The sequence below is a fragment of the Mustela nivalis genome (genome assembly GCF_964662115.1).
Source record: "Mustela nivalis genome assembly, chromosome: 1".
NCBI classification, from domain to species: Eukaryota; Metazoa; Chordata; class Mammalia; order Carnivora; family Mustelidae; genus Mustela; species Mustela nivalis.
In genome coordinates this window covers 129,376,931-129,397,952 of record NC_139020.1, presented here as the reverse complement: position 1 = coordinate 129,397,952, position 21,022 = coordinate 129,376,931, and the positions used below count along the sequence as shown (strand labels likewise).

Genomic DNA, 21,022 nt, shown 5'->3' with positions numbered 1-21,022 from the left:
TATAAGGCCTGGCTGGGAACTGGGTGATGTTGTTTCCCCTTGTGTTCTCCTGGCCTGAATACCATCATTTAGCCCTTGCAAGGGGTCTGGGACAGGTCATCCCCAGTTTTCAGACATGGCAAAGTACAACTCTGCAATGCAGAAGGGGCAACACAAATTTTGCTGAACAGCTAGAGATGTCACTATTAGAATCATGATTATGTTAGGTGACTTATCACGGGTGAAATTTTATTTGAGTTCCTTTAATTGGGTCCTACAGGATGCTGGGAGAGTTCTGAACTCGTGAAAAGTCTTTTGGTCAAAATATTCTTTTGCTTCACTGTTCCCCATCCCAATAATACAGAACTTGCCACAGAGGACAATCACAGGGGGATAGATTTCTCCCTGTAACTGTTCCAAATCTGCTGTCAATGTGTCATTAGGTTCTTGGCTTAATTACCTGATCTTTTTTTCTTCCTTTTAACTGTATTTAATCAATTTTTAATTTTTCTATACATCTACTGGATCTCAGGTACACAGAATTGGATTAATCCTAACCCTTAGTTCATTGGACACCGTCATCCATAGGTCCTTGTAAGACTTTCTATTTATTTGTTTATTTACTACTAATAAGCCCGTGATACTCTGCCCATATGAAAAATGGAATATTAACAATAACCTATCTATAATGTTTCCTCCCAGTCCCATCCCCCTGCCTCCTATATCTATGCAACCTCTATCCTGCATCTCATGTTTATTATTCCTTTACTTTTTTTAATCAACTTTTTTTTTAGAGCAGTTTTAGGTTCACAGCAAAATTGCGCAGAAGGTACAGAGATTTTCCATATACCCGCAGGCCCCACATGTGCATCTCCTCTACCATTATCAACATCCCCTACGTGGCTGGTACATTTGTTACAACTGATGAATCTACACTGATAAATCATCACTAACCAAAGTCTACATTATGGTTCATTCTTGGTGTTATACATTCTATGGGGTTCCGACAGATTTATAATGACATGTGTCCACCATTATAGTATCATACAGAGTAGAAATCTTCTGTGCCATGTCTATTTACTCCTCCTTCTCCCCTAACTCCTGGAAATCAGTCATCTTTTTCTGTCTCCATAGCTTGGCCTTTTCCAGGATATTATATAGTTGGAATCATACCGTATTTAACCTTTAAGAGATTGGCTTCTTTTACTCAGTAAGGAGTATCTAACCTTCATCTATGTATTTCATGACTTGATAGCACATTTCTTTTTAGCTCTGAATAATTCCATTGTCTGGCTGTCCGGGTTTATTTATCTGTCCACCTGATGAAGGACATCTTGGCTACTTCCAGGTTTGGGGAATTAGGAATAAAGCTGACATTAATATCCATGTGTACCTTTTCGTGTGGACAGAAGTCTTTAACTCCTTTGAGTAGATACGCTGGAGCACAAGTGGTAGGTCTTTAGATAAGTGTATGTTTAGTTTTGTCAGAAGCCACCAAACTGTCGTCTAAAGTAGCTATGCCATTTTGCATTCCCACGAGCAGTTTGTGAGAGTTCCTGCTGCTCTTCATCTTGCCAGCATTTGGTAGTGTCAGTGTTTTGGATATTGGCCATTCTCATAGGTGTGCAGTGGTATCTAGTTGTTTTCATTTGCAATTCTTTGATGACATTTGATGTGGGCAGTTTTTCATGTGCTTATTTATTACCTATGAATGTTCTTTGAGGTGTCTGTTAAGGCTCTTTGGTCCATTTTTAATTGGGCTGTTTGTTTTATTGTTTTAAGAGTCCTTTGTATATTTTGGGCCACAGTCATCTATCAGATGTGTCTTTTGCAAATATTTTCTACTAGTCTGTGTGACCTGTCTTCTCATTCTCTTGCCGTTGTCTTAGTTACATTTTGTGAAGGATGTAAGGTCTGTGTCTAGGGGTTGGGGTGTGTGTGTGTGTGTGTGTGTGTGTGGGTGTGAATAACCAGTTGCTGCCTTCAGCTCAGGTCATGGTCTCAGGGTCCTGGGATCAAGTCCCACATTGGGCTCTCTGCTCAGCAGGGAGCCTGCTTCCCTCTACCTCTCTCTCTCTCTCTCTTTGCCTGCCTCTCCATCTACTAGTGATCTCTCTGTGTCAAATAAATAAATAAAATCTTTAAAAAAAAAAAAGGTTTGAGTTTCTCACCATTAAGTATGATGTTAGCTATATGTTTTTTGTAGTATTATTTATCAAGTTGAGGAAATTTCCCTCTATTCCTAATATACTGAGTGTTTTTATCATGAATGGGTGTTAAATTTTATTCAATGATTTCTCTGTATCTGTTGACATGATCATGTCATTTTTCTTCTTTAGACTGTTGATGTGATGGATTACAGTCATTGATTTTCACATGTTGAGCCAGACTTGCAAACTGTAATGAAAGACATTTGGCCATGGTGTATATAATTCTTTTCATACATTGTTGGATTGGATTTGCTAATATTTTGTTACAGATTTTCACATCTGTGTTCATGAGAGATATTGGTCTCTTGTTTTCTTATAATGTGTTTATTAGGTTTTGGTATTAGGGCAATGCTAGTTTCATAAAACAAGTTAGGAATTACTCTGCTTCTATCTTCTTGAAGAGATTATAGAGAGTTGACCTCATTACTATCTTGTTATTTTGGTCACATCATCCTTCAGTAAAGTTTTATAAATTTTGCTATAGATCTTTTATGTGTTTTAATGTTTTTCTTGATATTTGATATGTTGATGCAATTTTTTAAAATATTTATCATTTGAGAAAAAAAGAGTGGGAGGAGGGGCAGAGGGGAGAATCTTCAAGTAGACACCCTTCTGAGTGGGAAGCCCAATGCAGAGCTCAGTCCCACAATCCATGAGATCATGACCTGAGCTGAAACCAAGAATTGGTTGCTTAACTGACTCCTCCACCCAAGCGCCCCTGTGTTGATGCTATGTTAACTTGACTTTTATGAAAAGACTTAAATTTTCTAGTTATTGTGGATATATAGAAATGCAATTGATTTTTATATCTTGATGTTATATGAAGAGACCTAAAATATTTGCTATTTTTAATAATTTAGCTATGGATTTAAAAAGTCACGCCACTTGTAAACAATGACAATTTTATGTGTCCTTGTTCTTTTTTTTTTTTTTTTCAATTCTTGTGCATTTAATTTTGCTAGAACTTAGGAGTAAAAGAGGACCACCTTTTCTGGTTCCTCATTTTAAAGAGGGTACTTTTCACCAACAGTCATGAGGGTTCCTTTTTTTCCACATCACCACCAACACTTATTATTTGTCTTTTTTATTTTAGCCATTCTGACTAGTGTGAGGTGATAGCTCATTTTGGTTTTGATTTGTGTTTCTCTGATGTTAAGTGACGAGCATCTTTTCATGTGTCTGTTGGCCATCTGTATGGAAGTGTCTATTTGGGTCTTCTGCCCATTTTTTAATCTGATCATTTGGAGTCTTTCAGTGTTGAGTTGTATAAGTTCTTTATATACTTGGTTATTAACCTCTTACGAGATGCATCATTTGCAAATATCTTTTCCCACTCAGTAGGCGGTCTTGTCATTTTGTTAGTTTCCTTTTCTGTGCAAAATCTTTTTATTTTGGTATGGCTCCAATAGTTTAATTTTGCCTTTGTTTCTCTTGCCTGAGGAGCTCTATCTACAAAAATGTTTTTGCAGCTACCTCAAAAATTTATTGCCTATGTTTTCTTCTAGGAGTTTTATGGTGCACTTTTGGTGGGAGTGCAAATTGGGGCAACCTCAGTGGAAGACAGTATGGAGGTTCCCCCAAAAATTAAAAATAGAATTACCATAGGATCCAGCAATTCCACTGCTGGGCATTTACCCAAATTAAAATGAAAACACTGCGGGGTGCTTGGGTGGTCAGTGGTTAAGCGTCTGACTCTTGATTTCAGCTCAGGTCCTAATCACATGGGTTATGAGACCGAGCTTTACATCAGGCTCTGTGTTCAGCTGGAGTCTGCTTGGATATTATCTCCCTCTGCCCTTTCCATATGCTCTTTCTCTCTTTCTCTTTCTCTCTCAAATAAATAAATCTTTTTTAAAAATGAGAACACTAATTTAAAAAAACATATGCCCCCCTGTGTTTATTGCAGCATTATTTACAGTAGCCAAGATATGGGGGCAACAAAATTTCTATCCATAGATTGATAAATAAGATGTGGTATGTATATTTACAATGGAATATTAACCATAAAAAATATGAGATCTTGCCATTTGCAACAACATGGATGGACTTAGAGGGTATTCATGCTAAATGAAACAAGTCAGAAAAATACATGTTCCATATGATTTCACTCATGTGTGGAACTTAAGAAACCAATCAAACAAAAGATAAAAAACAGACTCTTAAATACAGAGGAAAAACTGGTGACTGCCAGAGGGAAGGTGGGAGAAGAATGGGTGAAATAAAGGGGATTAAGAGTATACGTATTGATGAGCACTGAGTAATGTATAGAATTGTGGAATCATTATATTGTAAACCTGAGCCTAAAATAACACTGTAAATTATACTTCAATTTTACTTTAAACAAAGAATACTTCTATAATATCTCTGTTAAGATGATATATACTGTAGATGTTTAAAATACATCCTTTGTCAGATTGTTTGCTTCTATTCCTGGTTTGTTAGAGAGGTTTTTCTTAAAAGCATAAATTGGAGTGGTTTTTCTTTTGTATTTACTTTTTATTTCTATTAGTCTATCAATATAAGCTGTATTCTTGTGTTTTTAAATATGTATTTAGATTTACATAGTTAGATTGTATCTTTTAAATGTAATCCTTGTATTTCTGAGCTAAATCCAACTTGGTAATGGCATATTCTCTCTTTTTTTTTATACTGAGGGGGTTGATTTGCTAATGTTTCATTTAGGATTTTTTATATTTATTTACTTTTTCAAGTTTTTATTTAAATTCCAGTAGTTAATGCACAGTGTGACATTAGTTTCAGGTGTAGAATCTAGTGATTGATCACGTCCATACAACACCCAGTGCTCATCACAAGTGCCCTCCTTAATCCCCATCATCCATTTAGGCCATCTCCCTAGCCCCTCACCTCCAGTAACTCTCAGTTTGTTGTCTACTTAAGAGTCTGTTTTCTGCAGCGTGGAGGTTCCTCAGAAAGTTGAAAATAGAGCTACCCTACAACCCAGCAATCACACTACTGGGTATTTACCCTAAAGATACAAATGTAGTGATCTGAAGAGGCACGTGCATCCAAATGTTTATAGCAGCAATGTCCACAATAGCCAAACTATGGAAAAAACCTAGATGTCCATCCACAGATGAATGGACACACACACACACACAATGGAATACTATGCAGTCATCAAAAGAGAGGAAATCTTGCCTTTGCGATGACGTGGATGGAACTAGAGGGTATTACACTTAGCAAAATAAGTTAATCAGAGAAACACAATTATATGATTTCCCTGATATGAGGAAGTTGAGAGGCAACATGGGGAGTTTGGCAGGTAGGAAAGGAAGAAATGAAAAAAGATGAGATCGGGAGGAAGACAAACCATAAAAGACTCTTAATCTCACAAAACAAACTGAGGGTTGCTGGCGGTGGGGGAGGGAGAGGGTGGTTGGGTTATGGACATTGGGGAAGGTAAGTGCTATGGTGAGTGCTGTGATGTGTGTAAACCTGGCAATTCACAGACCTATACCCCTGGGGCTAATAATACATTATATGTTAATAAAAAAATAAAATTTAAAAAAAAAGTCTGTTTTCTGGTTTGCCTCTTTCTCTCCCTGTATGTTCATCTATTTGTTTCTTAAATCCCATATATGAGTGAAATCATATGGTATATGCGTTCCTCTGACTGATTATTTCACTTAGCATAATACTCTCTAGCTCTCTCCATGTCAGTACAAATGGCAAGATTTCATTCTTTTTGATGGCTGAGTAATATTCCATGTGTATATATACCACATCTTCTTTATCCACTTATCCATTGATGGACCTCTGGGCTCTTTCCATAATTTGACTATTGTTGATATTTATATTCATTAGTAAAATGGGCGTTTAATATGCTTTTCTCATACTGTCCTTGGCTAGTTTACATATCAAGATTTTATAGGTCCCCCAAAAGGGAAATGGGAAATGGCTACTATTTCTTGTTTTTTGGTCTCTGAAAGAATTTGTAGAAGATTCAAATGATGTGTTTCTTGAAAGTTTGGAACTTGCCAATAAAATCATGTAGGCTTCGAGTTTTCTGTGAATATTTTTTTTAATTTTTTATTTTTTATAAACATATAATATATTTTTATCCCCAGGGGTACAGGTCTGTGAATCGCCAGGTTTACACACTTCACAGCACAGCACTCACCATACTGCTTCAACTTTTTCAGTCTCCATCTTATCTATAGTTATGTCTCCTTTTTCATTCATGTAATTATCTGTGTCTCTTCTTTCTTTTGTGAGGTGGGTATTTCAATATGATTTCCTTTTATCTTTGTCTTTTAGTTTGCTGATTTCTGCTCAAATTTTTAGTATTTTAGTATTCCAGGTTTATTTTGGATTTATTCTGTATTTTCCTAATTTTTAAGCAGAGCATATAATTCCCAGACAGATAAAATAAGGTTTGCCTTATTGAAATTTTCATCCCCTTAAGTGGATGTCCTTGGGTCTGGAAGGATTCCAACAGTTTCTGACCCAGAAGGGGTCAATAACTGAGACCGGCTCCTTCTCTTGCTGTTGTAGTCCCTGTAACACAAGACCTGTTATTGTCTGAGGGGCACTTTCCTCCTAAGACTGTTTCAGAACATGTGCTTGATATTTCACTCTCTCCTTGGCTTAACTGGTCACTTTTTTTTTCTTCTAGTACTATTTATTAGATCAAAGAACTGTCAGTGTGTGACAGTTGGAATTTAGAGGATGTAATCTCTTGTGCTTCAGGTTAGGAATCCACAGAAGTGAGGGGGGTGGGGGTGTCCAGTGACACCATCGCTGAGGAACAGAGTGAAACCCAGGTCATGAGACTTTCTACCCTGTGCTCTTTCCACTGAACCAAGCATTCCTCCACACACGAGTGTTCATTTTACAAAATGGGAGATCCTAATGACCTTGTTCAATATCATCAGTCTACGCAGCCTCTCTTTGTGATTCTAGAAACTGCAGTTGGGAAAAACATGACATCAGTAAAACTATGCAGCTTGCTTGCCCCAAGACTGCATGTGTGTTTTGTAGTGCTTACCATCATCGATTCACTGTTTATTTGTTCCTGTTGTGTGCCAAGGATATGTGCTGTAACATTTCAGCATGGACGTTGTCTCTCTTTGGATAGTTTTCTTTCCACCTTTTGACTTCTGAGAACTAGTACAGCTCAAGAATGGGAAATGGTGGAAGAGATGGGGGCATGGGGATAAATAAGCAAATGACAACTTATCCTCAACTTTGCAGCAAAGACCCAGTATTTTTTTCTTACAGTGCAACAGTTGACAAAATTCTTGTTTCTGAAGAAAAATAAAATCCATATGCTTGGAAATGATGTATCTTGCATGCTCATTTTAAAGGAAAACTTGGCATTTACCTTAATTTTGCTGAAGTCTTTTTAGTATCCCTTCTGGGCAGTTAATTTTTTTTTTTTTGAAGACATGTCCTAGATTATGAATTGGCTTGCATGGGGCAGAGGACTCCCTGAAACCCCTTGTTCTTCATAGCCTCAAGAGAGGTGTTGCACAAGTTCTAAACATTCTGGGTTTGAAGCCAAGGGTTTGGTGGCTATGTTGCTTTTGCAGCTGTGGTTTAAATTAGAAACATTCTACCTTCTCAACAGAAAGTTTACAGTGATCCAGATTTTTTAAAGCTTTTTTTAAGCATGTAATTTCCAGAAGAAGTAGATTGGCTTCAGCCTATTTGATTCAGAATAAATGAATTACAACAAAATTTAGATTAAAGAGAACTGTACCTTTGAGAGAATTTCTATAACAATCAATCTCACTGTTAAGATGGAGTGTACAGTGAATTTAAATTTACGTTGTTACTTTAAGTAAATATCTCATTTATTCTCCCCTCATGTCTTCAGGGTTTTTTTTTAATTGTTTTTAAAATACCCAGATATTTTAAGATGTATGTAAATCCTGGCCATGATTGGGAGCAGAACAACAAAGAGATTATAGGCAGTTCATCCATGTTTTGGTGTGGTCAAAATGATCCCAAGCCTACTAAGCATGAGCTTGGAGGCTTAGCCCACTACTCGTCTTACTGTATACACAAAACGTGGCACATGCATTTTAAGAGAACCTTTTACATGTGGGATTCTACACTATATAGCCTTATACCACACCAGATGTGGGATTCCATTTAAAGGGTGCAAGAAAATTATTATCACAAGATGCCATTCCAAAGAACTCAAATTTTATTGTATCACTGGTATTGATCATCTTTCTGCATGGGGAAATTTCCAGATGCTTCTTGTTGCATTGGGATTATTGTGGCCTTTCCTAATCCTCGCTTTTCTATCCAGGTTTTAACTTTTGGAAAGAAAGCTGGAGACACTTTTTGTGTTCACAATGTTGAGATTGGGATGCAGGGTAACAGAATTTGTAAGGACAGATCTTATGTGGGCTGTACACCCAACTGTGGCCCATTTTATCAATGTGATTGAGTTGGTTGCTTACTTCTCCCTTATAAATCTATTTCCTTATCTGTAAAATAAGAGTAATATCACCTGGTACTAGGTTTGTTATCAATATCGAACAAGAGAACAAATGTAAAGCAGTTAGCGCAGGGCATGACACAGAGTAAAGGCTCAACAAATGTTGGAATTTGTTGTTACACGCATTGGTAGAAAATGTGCAGATATTACAACTTGGTTTTCATTTTGGGCAACCCATGTTAGGACTAACATTCCTCTAAAATAAAAGGGTTGAACTAAAAGCAACCTCTTATGAGCCACTTCCAGTTCATTGATTACCTCGGAATAGGATTGATAAATTGACTTACAGCCTGAAAAGTTTATATCATCTAGGCTTATGAAGGAATACAGCAGAGTTCCAAATTCCAGAATGTCAGAGGGATGATGGAATAGGTGAGGCAATGGGGATGGAATTTTGAATGGCACAGGTCCCTTTTCTGAAGGGATGAAGTACTAAGCCCTATAAGTCTGCCTGACTAGCCTCACTGCTAGTACTAAGCACTAGGAGTGAGACATCCCTATATAACATTGCAAATTCATGTTTTGGTAAGAATTCAGCAAGAAACAGATACTAGTTCATTAATATGGATCAATTGATTTTTCACTGAGTGGATGAATGAATGAATGAACCCATCCTGCTTCATGAACATATTTATTTTCAGTATCTTTAATATTTTATTTAATTCTATGAAATGAATAATTCTAGGGGGCCAAAAATGCTTTAGGTCAAAGTGGAATTGGAAAACCCTTGCCTCACACAGTTTTAGGTACTTGGAAGCAAGATTGCGCAAAATGGGTCATTTGGGAGGATCAAGATATTGAGATGGAAAATGGAGGGCACTACTTTTATGTCTTCCCTCAAATTTAGGGATAAAGAGAAATGGTTAGCTTTTTAATTGTTTAGGAAAAGGAGAAAAACAAGGAGTTTTGACCACATCTAAAAATACATACTGCTCAAATATGAAACACACCTACATGTTCATTACAAGTCAAGTCTTAGACTGTGTCCCAGCTGTGAACTCTGAATTGTCTTGGCAGTGAGTGGACCCAGGGTAACACTAGGGTACATGGAAAATGACTAATAGAGACATGAAATGTTGTTGGAACTAGAATATATTTGGCTATCGCCATTGACAATCCAAAATTTCATGTTTCTACAGGATCTTAGACCAGGAAAAATTTATATGATTGTGTAAATGTTTGTGGATCTTTTCCCCCAAGGTACTTCACAAATCAGAAACTCAGAGATTCTATGCCTTCTATTGCATCCAGTTTGCTATAAAATTTTGTGTGCTCTTAAGTGTAGGACTTTATTCCAAAATAATATCCACAACAATTTTAGGTGTTTATGTTTTTGTCTTTCAGATTTCAAGCTGGAGATTTTTTTAGGTCATATTATGAAAATGCTGCTGATTTTGTTCCTTATAATTATTTGTTCCCATGTCTCTATGAGCAAAGATCCCGGTAAGTTTAAAAAAAAAAAAAAGAGGAGAATTATTTTCACCAAGTTTTGTAAAGGTGTGGATGGTAGCTCAATTTCTTTTTGATGTCAACCTCTTTTTCTTTATAGATCATTTGTTTCTGGACCTTATTCCAGATATGATATGAGAGCTGTTATTTGTCCTTAATTTCAACCCCTTTTAGGTCTGTTGGGAGTTTGCATCTCTTAATATTAGAGTCAGGCCTAGGAAATTTGGCATGTCTATTCCTAGCTCATTTGTGCCAAAACATTGTCTTAGTTAAGTATCCAGATTCTGCTCCAGTTTAAACTGTTTGCTTATTGTAAAGAAAGAGCTCTTGCTCTTTAGAGAAAGCTCCATTGCTGTCTACTGTCTGTCAGTAATCTTTGCCTGGTGGACAAGAAGTCAAAATACTGGTGTACCCTTCACTGCCCCTCCCACCTCTATGTGGTGAGTTCTCATACAGGCCACTTCATGTCCAAGGCCAGCTATATTGGCTTTCACCGCTTTCTCAAGGACTCTGACCTTGGAAGCAAGTCACGACCTTCTGAAGGGAGAAACTAGACATTGTTCTGTAAGCCTCTTCCTTTGCTATCTCACTATGCTTGATAAGCTTTTTAAAGAGAAGCAGAGCTTTTTGCTCACTGTCCCATGGTTCAGACATGATGTCGGCTCGTATCGGAACCTGAATCTATCTCGTGTGCTAGTTGTCCACATTTCCTTTCTCCATGTGAGGTGTGGGGTTTATTCATGAATAGAAAGGTCACTTTTGGTCACAAGTCAAGCCATCCTGGACAGGGCTCCCTTGACAATCCTCATAGGGGTTCCAGCCTTCTCTTGGAAGACAATGTTAATTCACCCCCACTTATTTCTTCCCCTCAATTCACTGCTGGCTATATGGTCATCCAAGGAGTCTCAAACTAGTTGAAAGTAGGTTCTTCAGAAGCTAGGAAAGAATATTATCCTCTGTGCCTTGGTCAGATTGCTGTCAAGGGAACAGAATCACATGGTGGGGGGTGGTGCCTATGCTGGTTTCCTAGCAATTGTAGACAGGAAGAGGATGAAGTTATTTTAATTTGATTAGAATTTATCTGGTAACCACTTCAGCTCATCAGAATCTGAGTGAGGAAGGACTGTAGATATTTCCTAGTTGAATCCACTCATTTTAAAGGTGAGGAACCAGAGGCCCAAGTATGTTAAATAGTTTGACAGAGCAGGTGGAGTTACCTGATAACAAAGTCAGGACTCCTGTTCTTTGTTCAATTTCACCATATTTTCTTAAATCTGCACCATCAAATAGACCTTTCCTTCCCTTCCCCAGACAGGAAATGGATCTTCTACCAAAGTGGTGAGAACTCTGAATTCAAACCAGCAGATCACTAGTAAACAACATTTTGTGCTTAAACCCAGTGATTCCCTATCACATAAAAATCTAATTCTATATAGCTAACATTGAACCTGACATTGAATGAAGACTTAAAAGTTCAATGAATCCTATATCCCTATATAAAAATTATGTTTTTAATAGGAACTAAAACCATAATCCCTTTCCTAGCTTAAGGCATTCTAGTTTCTATCAAGTTTTACTTACATAAGAAGACATCCACCAACAATAATGCCCATTCCTATGGTTCATCAAAAAATACTATAAAGAACTTTAAATTTGCCACAGTTTTGTGATTGTTAGGTATTTTTTAAACTTCATCAATTTAACACTTGGGAATACAAAACTACTATGTATATAAGTTAATCAGATCACTGTTGCCTTGCTAAAAGAGGAATTACAATGAAAGAGTATCATTCAGATTTCTCCATTCTAACAAATGCAAAGCAATGCAATTCTCATTTAAAATTTTTATTCTCTTAATATAAATGGAGATCAAATTCTGAAAGCAAAAAAGAGGGGGAGAATGAATCAGTCACTAAATGTATAAAAACCCAGGATTTTTTACTTCTCTAAATTTATCTAATTAATTCCATACAAAATTGGTGCTTAATTTGTGATGAGTTTAAATAAAAGGGTCTATGGAAGGAATCAGCCCAAGAACTAGATTTCTTTTCTTGGGAGAATGTGTAATTTCAGGTTATTATTTCCAGTTCATTGGAAAAGTATTAAAAAAAAAATGAAGGAAAGTAGGTTTTTCTACAAATGGTTGGCATTAAACAGGGTGGTAATTTCTAAAATTTTTGCTTTGTTTCTATGTTTCTGGGTTCGTAGGCCCTGAGTATGCAGACGTGGTGTTTCTGGTGGACAGCTCGGATCACTTGGGAACTAAGTCCTTCCCCTTTGTGAAAGCGTTCATCAACAAGATGATCAGCAGTCTCCCCATAGAGGCCCACAAGTACCGCGTGGCCCTGGCCCAGTACAGCGACCAGTTCCACAATGAGTTCCAGCTGAGCACCTTCAGGAGCAGGAACCCCATGCTGAACCACCTCAAGAAGAACTTCGGCTTCATGGGCGGCTCCCTGCGCATCGGCCACGCGCTCCGGGAGGCGCGAAGTACCTACTTCTCTGCTCAGGCTGGCGGGAGGGACAAGAAGCAGTTTCCCCCAGTTCTGGTGGTCCTGGCTTCCGCGGAGTCCGAGGATGACGTGGAAAAGGCCTCCAAAGCCCTGCGGGAAGATGGGGTGAGAATCGTGTCCGTGGGGCTGCAGGGTGCTTCCGAGGAACAGCTGAAGGCCATGGCCACGGCTCAGTTTCATTTCAACCTCCGGTCGGTCAGGGACCTTGGCGCGTTTTCCCAAAACATGACACAGATCATCAAGGAAGCCACTCAGTACCGGGATGGAGCAGCGGATGACATTCTTGTGGAAGGTGGGTTTAGGGCACATGTATAGGAATGATTAAATGCTTTTGAAAAATCAATATGGAGAGAGGATTATAAGGACGAACACCCCTTCCCTCCAAAGCCTGGGCTTCTGTTGCTATGTAGTCTTATTACCGGTTCATTTGAAAGGTAAATGTGTTCTTAAATCATTGCCCGCTGAAACCACATAATGCAATCTCAGAATGCTAGGGCTAGAAACAACTTCAGGTAAGCCAAACCCCTGCTTCTGCTGAGAGAAGCTTGCAAGGGATCATTTAAGGTGACATGGCCCGGCCCACACCAGGCTGCAGTTGGATATTGGGTAGATCCGGCTCCTGGATTCCCCAGGCCCTCGGTCCTACAACTGTATACTGCCTCCCTTCTGCAGCTCTTCTCTGGCTGAGCTTCCCTGTGTTCTGTTCCAACTCCAACCTGCTGGCCAGGTCTGTCCTCTTGTATTAACAAGGATGATGGGGTGTTTATGAACTTCATTCAAGTGAGGGGCAAGAGAGAGCCAGTTAAAAACAATTTGCTCAAACTGTACAAGTGTCAGTAAGTAACATAGGAAACTGATATTACTGCCAGGTAGATCTGTTTGAACGAGACAGTAGAATTGTCTATTGATAATGGAGAATGCTTTTCTTGTTTATTCTAGGAAAACATGAATCCTCTTATTGAACTTTTCCCCAAATAAAATAATGCAAAGTGCAATTTTTAGTCCATTACAATACCTTAGGAATATCTGGACTCTACCTATTGATTTTAGTGATATTTTAATTACAATCACAGTAGCAGTTGTTCACAGAGCAAATTTTATGTATGGGGCCGTATGCTAAGCACATTATCACATGTGCTCTCTATCACAATTTCCTGAGATAAATGCTGTTTTCACAGATAAGGAAATTAAAGCTGGGAGTTGAGCTTTGATCCAGGATTTGAATCTAGGACCTTGTGATCTCAGCTTCATGATCCTTTTGTGCATGGCATTCTTTCTTTAAGGGTGTAGCCAGATTCTGGTAGATGTTTTCGTGCCTTATAATGCTGAGCAGGGATGCCAGACCTCCAGCTAAATTTGTGCCTGTTCTTTCTTCATCCATACAGTTTGCCAAGGCCCGTCTGTGGCTGACGTGGTGTTCCTGTTAGATGTGTCGGTCAATGGCAGCCAGGAGAACTTTGACTACCTCAAGGAATTCCTGGAAGAAAGTGTATCTGCTCTTGACATAAAGGAAAACTGCATGAGGGTTAGCCTGGTGACCTACAGCAATGAGACGAAGGTGATAAATTCACTCAGCAAGGGCGTAAATAAGTCAGAGGTTCTCCAGAATATACAGAATCTCTCTCCCCGGGCTGGGAAGGCTCACACAGGAGCTGCCATCAGAAAGATCAGGAAGGAAGTGTTCAGCGCACGCAATGGCAGTCGGAAGAATCAGGGGGTGCCCCAGATCGCTGTGCTGGTGACCCACAGACCCTCAGAGGATAACGTGACCAAGGCGGCCGTTAACCTCCGGCGCGAGGGCGTGACCATCTTCACCATGGGCATCGAGGGAGCCAGTGACAGCCAGCTGGAAAAGATCGCCTCTCACCCCGCCGAGCAGCATGTGTCCAAACTGAAAACCTTCTCCGACCTGGCTGCTCACAACCAGACGTTTCTGAAGAAGCTGCGGAACCAGATCACGCACACTGTCTCTGTTTTCTCCGAACGCACGGAAACTCTCAAATCCGGTAAAGTCCTTAGCTGAGAGAAAGGTGATTCAGAGCCTTTCTCTTTTCTCCTGTCGCTCAGGTATCCTAAATAGAGGAGGGGCTGGCAGGGGGTGCTGTGGATAGGGAGAATAAGTTCCCGACTCCTTACCTTCGCTTACTCATACAAAGTGTAACCTGGGGGCGAAGGGAAGCCGTTGAGGTCTTGGGATGGGGAGGAGGGACTTCCTTTTTTACGTGGTCTCATGTGCAGCTTTACCAGGATTCTCTATGACTTCTAAACATCCCAGAATGCCATCCTTTGTTATTCAACTGCCTTTTACTTTTTCTTTTTTCTCCTTTGCCTCTCCCGTTCCCCTGCTCTTTCCTATACTGTTTTCTTTTTAAACTTTTCTCTCCTTTCCTCCCACCATCCTTGAATTCCAACTTGGAAAAGAAACCGGAAGCATGATTTGGTTTGAGGACAGAGTGGTTTGCTGTGAGGGGCTATTCTGCTATCTGTGAGTTTGGAGAGACGGAGAGTGATGCATTTTAAATATTTCATATATAGACATGTGTACTATGTAATTGATGTGTGCCTTTATATGTAGACATCAACAAATAGTTCTAGCATGTTTACTATCAAAGTGTCCTTGTTCTATGCAAATAAGGCCACTGACAATACCTCTAGGTTTGTGAATTGGCTAGGAGTAGATGGGGAGTCCATAGTGTGTATAAGTTTTCAAAAAAGAAAACTCGTTGGTCCACAATATCCTGTTAAAGACCTCTGTTTCCCAGCATATCACTTGCCTGCTTGCTAAGCTGTTATTCACTAATGGGGAAAGTGACTTGTAAAAATCATCTTCAAGTTTTCTTTCTCATCTTTTATTGTGTCCAGATTTGCTCTAATTCATGGCAGAGAACTATTCAAATAGTCTTAAACTGTCAGAAGCAATTCATTTGGCCCCAGTAATGCTATGATTTCCCTCCATTAGGCTAGCAGTATCTTATGCCTAGAAGCTGTTTTCCATTTTTCTGTCTGAAGACGCTTCCATTGTTCTGCTTCCCATCTATCCCCAGTCCTTCTTCACACTTGCCTCTGGGCCACAGCCAACTGTATGGTTCCATTTTAGGTTGTGTGGATACTGAAGAAGCAGACATTTACCTTCTCATCGATGGCTCTGGAAGCACCCAGGCCACAGACTTCCACGAAATGAAGACCTTCCTGTCTGAGGTGGTAGGGATGTTCAACATTGCTCCCCAAAAGGTGCGGGTTGGGGCTGTCCAGTACGCTGACAGCTGGGACTTGGAATTTGAGATCAATAAATACACTAACAAGCACGACTTGGGAAAGGCCATCGAGAACATCCGGCAGATGGGTGGGAACACAAATACAGGTGCAGCCCTGAATTTCACACTAGGGCTCTTGCAAAAAGCAAAGAAGCAGAGAGGAAACCGAGTGCCCTGTCATCTTGTTGTCTTGACCAATGGCATGTCCAAGGATAGCATCTTGGAGCCTGCAAACAGACTGAGAGAAGAGCTCATTCGTGTTTATGCCATTGGGGTCAAGGAGGCCAACCAAACACAGCTGCGAGAAATTGCAGGCGAGGAAAAGAGGGTATACTATGTGCATGACTTCGATGCTTTGAAAGACATAAGAAACCAAGTTGTTCAAGAAATCTGTGCTGAAGAAGGTAGGGGACATGGTGGCTTCGCCTTTTGATTTCAGCTCCTAAATTACCTTCCTGCAGTATGACATCCCAGGCTTAGAGAAACAGCGTGAATTTCTAAGTCAAGGTTTGTTGACTTGTGTAGCTACATTTGTTCTCCAGAGAAAAACTAGGAGCCCATTATAATGTTGTTCTAATTAATATCAGAAGCATACAAAAGATGTTTGGAGGCGTTCACCCTAGTAAATATCAGTTAGCCTCTTCCCACAAATCCCTGCTGGGATAGACCTATAATTAGACACCACAAATGATTTCTGATTTTGAAGGAGTAGCTCGGGTTATTTAAATTGCTTTTTTTTTAAATTTTTTTTTTATAAACATATATTTTTATTTTTATCCCCAGGGGTACAGGTCTGTGAATTGCCAGGTTTACACACTTCACAGCACTCACCAAAGCACATACCCTCCCCAGTGTCCATAACCCCACCCCCCTCCCCCCAGCAACCCTCAGTTTGTTTTGTGAGATTAAGAGTCACTTATGGTTTGTCTCCCTCCCAACCCCATCTTGTTTCATTTATTCTTCTCCTACCCCCTTAAGCCCCCATGTTGCATCACCACTTCCTCATATCAGGGAGATTATATGATAGTTGTCTTTCTCCACTTGACTTATTTCACTAAGCATGATATGCTCTAGTTCCATCCACGTTGTCGCAAATGGCAAGATTTCATTTCTTTTTAATTGCTTTTTAATAAAACTTTTATGAAACCTTTTACAACTGTATCAGTAGTCTTCAGCCGGGGGTGACTTTTGCCCCTTGGGGGATACTTGCAATATCTAGAGAAATTTTTGGTTGTCATAACTGAATGACAGACATAGTTTGAATGTTATGATGATGACATAGTTACGAATGACTATGAATGATAGTAGATGCTCCTGGCATTTAACAGGGGGAGGTCGGGATGCCACTAAGTGTCCGTGCATTATAGGATACTGTAGGAATGCTCTCCACAGTAAAAATGATCCAGCCCACATTGTCAATAGTGCTCAAGTTAAGATATCATGAATCATATATTAATAACAAATAACAAATAAAGTAGTCTCACTTTTATTGCCTTCAGTGCTTTATTCACTTGCTAGCAATCCTTTCCAAGCTCACACTTAACCTCAATATAGAATTATTTGTCTTTTGGATTTTCTTGTTTACCCTTAACCTTTTTTACCTGAAGCTACCTTGAATAAGTGTCTTGCCTTCTCCCCTACAGCCTGCAAAGAGATGAAAGCAGACATCATGTTTCTGGTGGACAGTTCTGGCAGTATAGGACTTGAAAACTTCATCAAAATGAAAACATTTATGAAAAACCTGGTGAGCAAATCTCAGATTGGGGCAGATCGGGTACAAATCGGCGTAGTCCAGTTCAGCGACATCAATAAGGAGGAATTTCAGCTCAACAGATATATGTCCCAAAATGAAATTTCAGATGCAATAGACCGGATGACTCACATTGGAGAAACGACCTTGACTGGTAGTGCCCTGACCTTTGTGTCTCAGTACTTCAGCCCTGCTAAGGGGGCCCGGCCCAATGTCAGGAGGTTTCTCATCCTCATTACTGACGGTGAAGCTCAGGATATAGTGAAGGACCCAGCACTAGCACTTCGACAAGAAGGCATAATTATCTACTCAGTGGGGGTATTTGGTTCCAATGTCACCCAGCTCGAGGAAATCAGCGGGAGGCCCGAGATGGTATTCTATGTTGAGAACTTTGATATTCTGCAGCACATTGAAGATGACCTTGTTTTTGGAATATGCAGCCCCCGGGAAGGTAGGTGTGGGTGTATGCACTAGCGGGATTATCCAAACGTATGCCCACATTAGCCATTCTGTCTGGAATTAAGTAGACTGTTTGAACATTGCAAACTTTGTGTTTAGTTGAAATGTTCATCCTAGTGGGTTTAGACCTACATATAAAAAATGCACCTTTCCTCAACAGAACTGTCGCATTTATACAGAACAATTTTGGTCCACCTAGGTTGTTTCTCGTTTGTAGACAGAGAGCACTAAGGCGATATCGTAGGTCTGGTTCCCTGGAAGCAGGAGCTGTGTCAGGGGTTCTTACGGAAGTGACTTGTTGAAGAGGCATTTTCAGAAGAGGTGTAAGGGATGCAGGATAGGGGACACGTTAAGCGCTAAGCAAAGAAGTGGTGTCAGCTAGAGTATAGCTTCAACCCGATCCCCTTGGGAACCCTAAGCATGAATTATACCACAGAGTCTGCCCACCTGGAGGCAAGGGGCCAGCATCCTATAACCTGTGTCCTTGGGCCCCATGTGAGGCAAGCGGTACAAAAGCATAACCTGGGCAAGGTGGCTCCCCTTTGACTTGACGTCCAATGTAGACATTTGTTTTACAATATTTGAAAATGAATACTTCCATAAACTGAGATGATGTTGGTATAAACACTGTGATATTAAATCCTATAAAAGAGGAGTATAGTATAGGAACTTGAATCATGGATGCCTCAAAGGAAGTAAATAGTATAGTCCCTGTCCTCCTTCCATGAAACTGCAGAGTCATGCAAATGATGAAACAGGTTCAGTAGAGGGAAGGGACGGATTTGTACTGTGATACATGGGGTCTGATGACAGAAGCATTCCGGAAAATCTCTACAAAGACATGGATCTTAATGGAGTTTTGAGGAAAGAGAGGAACCCTAATTTTCAAGGAACAGTTCTGTTCATTTTCCACTGGAAGTTTTGGTGATGGTAGTCTGTGCTGGATTGTGTTTCCTGATAATTCTACCCAGAACAAATCTGAACTCTTCAAAGTGTGCCAACACTGAGAATCCACACCCCCCACCCCCAGCCAGTCCCTTGGGTAATCCAGGCAGGCTTCTGAGGGCAGCAAAAACCCAGAGAGATGTAATGTCTTCTTTTGTGGAACCAGCCTTTCTTTTCTTATTTTTTTTATTATGTTCAGTTAGCTGCTGTATAGCACAGAATTAGTCCTTGATGCAGTGATCAGTGATTCGTTAGATAAGTATAACACCCAGGGTTCAGCACAGCACATGCCTTCCTCAATATCCATCACTGGCTTTTCTTGAGAATTCACTTTATGGCTATGTACAACGTGGCCTCTAGTCAGTGGGGTAAGTACATTGGCTCTAGAGTTTTTAACAGCCTGCCATGTAGCAAGCAGGTGGCTGCCAGAGGAAGGAAATAGAGTGAGCCTCTAGGAGGGTGGCTACTCTGTTACCATTCCATTTCTCCAGAACCAATGAATTAACTTTTGGAACATAACTTTCCAAGGCCCCTAGAGGGATTGTGCTACATATGGACTAAGTCATTAACCAACTGACATTCCACTTCTCCAGAATGAATGAGTTGGAATTTGGAACTCTGTACTTTTAGATAGAATATATTATACACACACGGATTAAGTATTAATGGGAACTTCCCTGCTTTACTTTTTCATGCCATTGACCCAAAGTTTGAAAAGTGAACAGGCATGTCATGCCAGAACCACTGAGTTAGGCCAAGTGTGAATTGGGCTTATTTCTAGGATAAGACCCAACAATGAAAGGAGATAATGTTCAGGAAAGTTAAAAAGGGAGAGCATGTAACCTTGAAGAATGAGCTATCATAAAACTGTGAAAAAATATACAGTGTTGCCAAATTCATTTTCATGTGGTCATTTCCTGAAGGTTTATCTTAAGAATAAAATCTCGATGCTGGGCTTAAAAAAAAGAAAAAAAAAAAACATGAATCTGTGTAAATGAAAGCACATGTTGAAGAAACTATTTATACAGGAGAATTTCTGCAGAATGCTATTTTTTCCTTTTTAGTCCAAAGCATTTGAAGTGTTTATATTCCTATGATCCTGTAACTACTTCCCCCTACAGTGTGCTTCATGTCTGCCTTGTCCTAAGTCTTACCTGACTATTTCTACATACTGGCAGCATGAACGTATGTGTATTGTCCTGTTACCCAGGACATTCTCATGTACAGCTTGATCCCGTGCAGAGTACACCTTGGCAATGGAAAAAAACAGATGTGGACAGAAGAGTCTCCCATGATCTCCAAAGCTAATCTTATGTGGTTTTCTTTTTTCCTCTTTTAGAATGCAAGCGGATTGAAGTTTTGGATGTTGTGTTTGTAATTGACAGCTCTGGAAGCATTGACCATGATGAATATAATATCATGAAAGACTTTATGATTGACTTGGTGAAAAAAGCTGACGTTGGCAAGAATCAGGTCCGGTTTGGGGCACTGAAGTATGCTGATGACCCAGAGGTGCTGTTTTATCTGGGTGACCTTGGCACAAAATGGGAGGTGATTTCGGTGCTTCAGAAGGACCAGCCCATGGGGGGCAACACTTACACTGCCGAGGCCTTAGGCTTCTCAGACCACATGTTCACTGAAGCCAGGGGCAGCCGTCTGCAGAAAGGGGTCCCCCAAGTCCTCATTGTGATCACTGATGGGGAATCCCATGATGCAGATAAGCTCAATGCCACAGCCAAGGCCTTGAGGGACAAAGGCATTCTTGTCCTGGCCGTGGGGATTGCTGGTGCCAATCCTGTGGAGTTGCTAGCCATGGCAGGATCGAGTGACAAGTACTTTTTTGTGGAGACGTTTGGAGGCCTGAAGGGAATATTTTCAGATGTGTCAGCCAGTGTATGTAACTCTTCGAAAGTAGGTAAGTTTTGTCCATTAAACTTGTCTTAATTATCAGCAGAGGACCAAGTGAGGGAGAAACCAAAACAATAGCTGGT

General features: G+C 40.0%; 1 protein-coding gene across 5 annotated transcripts in view; it reads left to right on the top strand.

Annotated features, from left to right (window-relative positions):
• Window positions 1-21,022, top strand: part of COL6A6 (collagen type VI alpha 6 chain) — a 144,825-nt gene that overhangs the window by 20,505 nt on the left and 103,298 nt on the right. For all 5 annotated transcript variants that reach the window (XR_014299073.1, XM_082684218.1, XM_082684219.1 and 2 more), the window contains 6 exons: window positions 10,006-10,104; window positions 12,319-12,915; window positions 14,009-14,629; window positions 15,721-16,281; window positions 17,521-18,078; window positions 20,371-20,946. Coding sequence is in view for 4 of the 5 variants with exons in the window: in XM_082684218.1 (XP_082540344.1) it covers window positions 10,038-10,104; window positions 12,319-12,915; window positions 14,009-14,629; window positions 15,721-16,281; window positions 17,521-18,078; window positions 20,371-20,946 (2,980 nt within the window). In the remaining variant the exon portion in view is untranslated. The remainder of the gene's footprint in view (window positions 1-10,005; window positions 10,105-12,318; window positions 12,916-14,008; window positions 14,630-15,720; window positions 16,282-17,520; window positions 18,079-20,370; window positions 20,947-21,022) is intronic.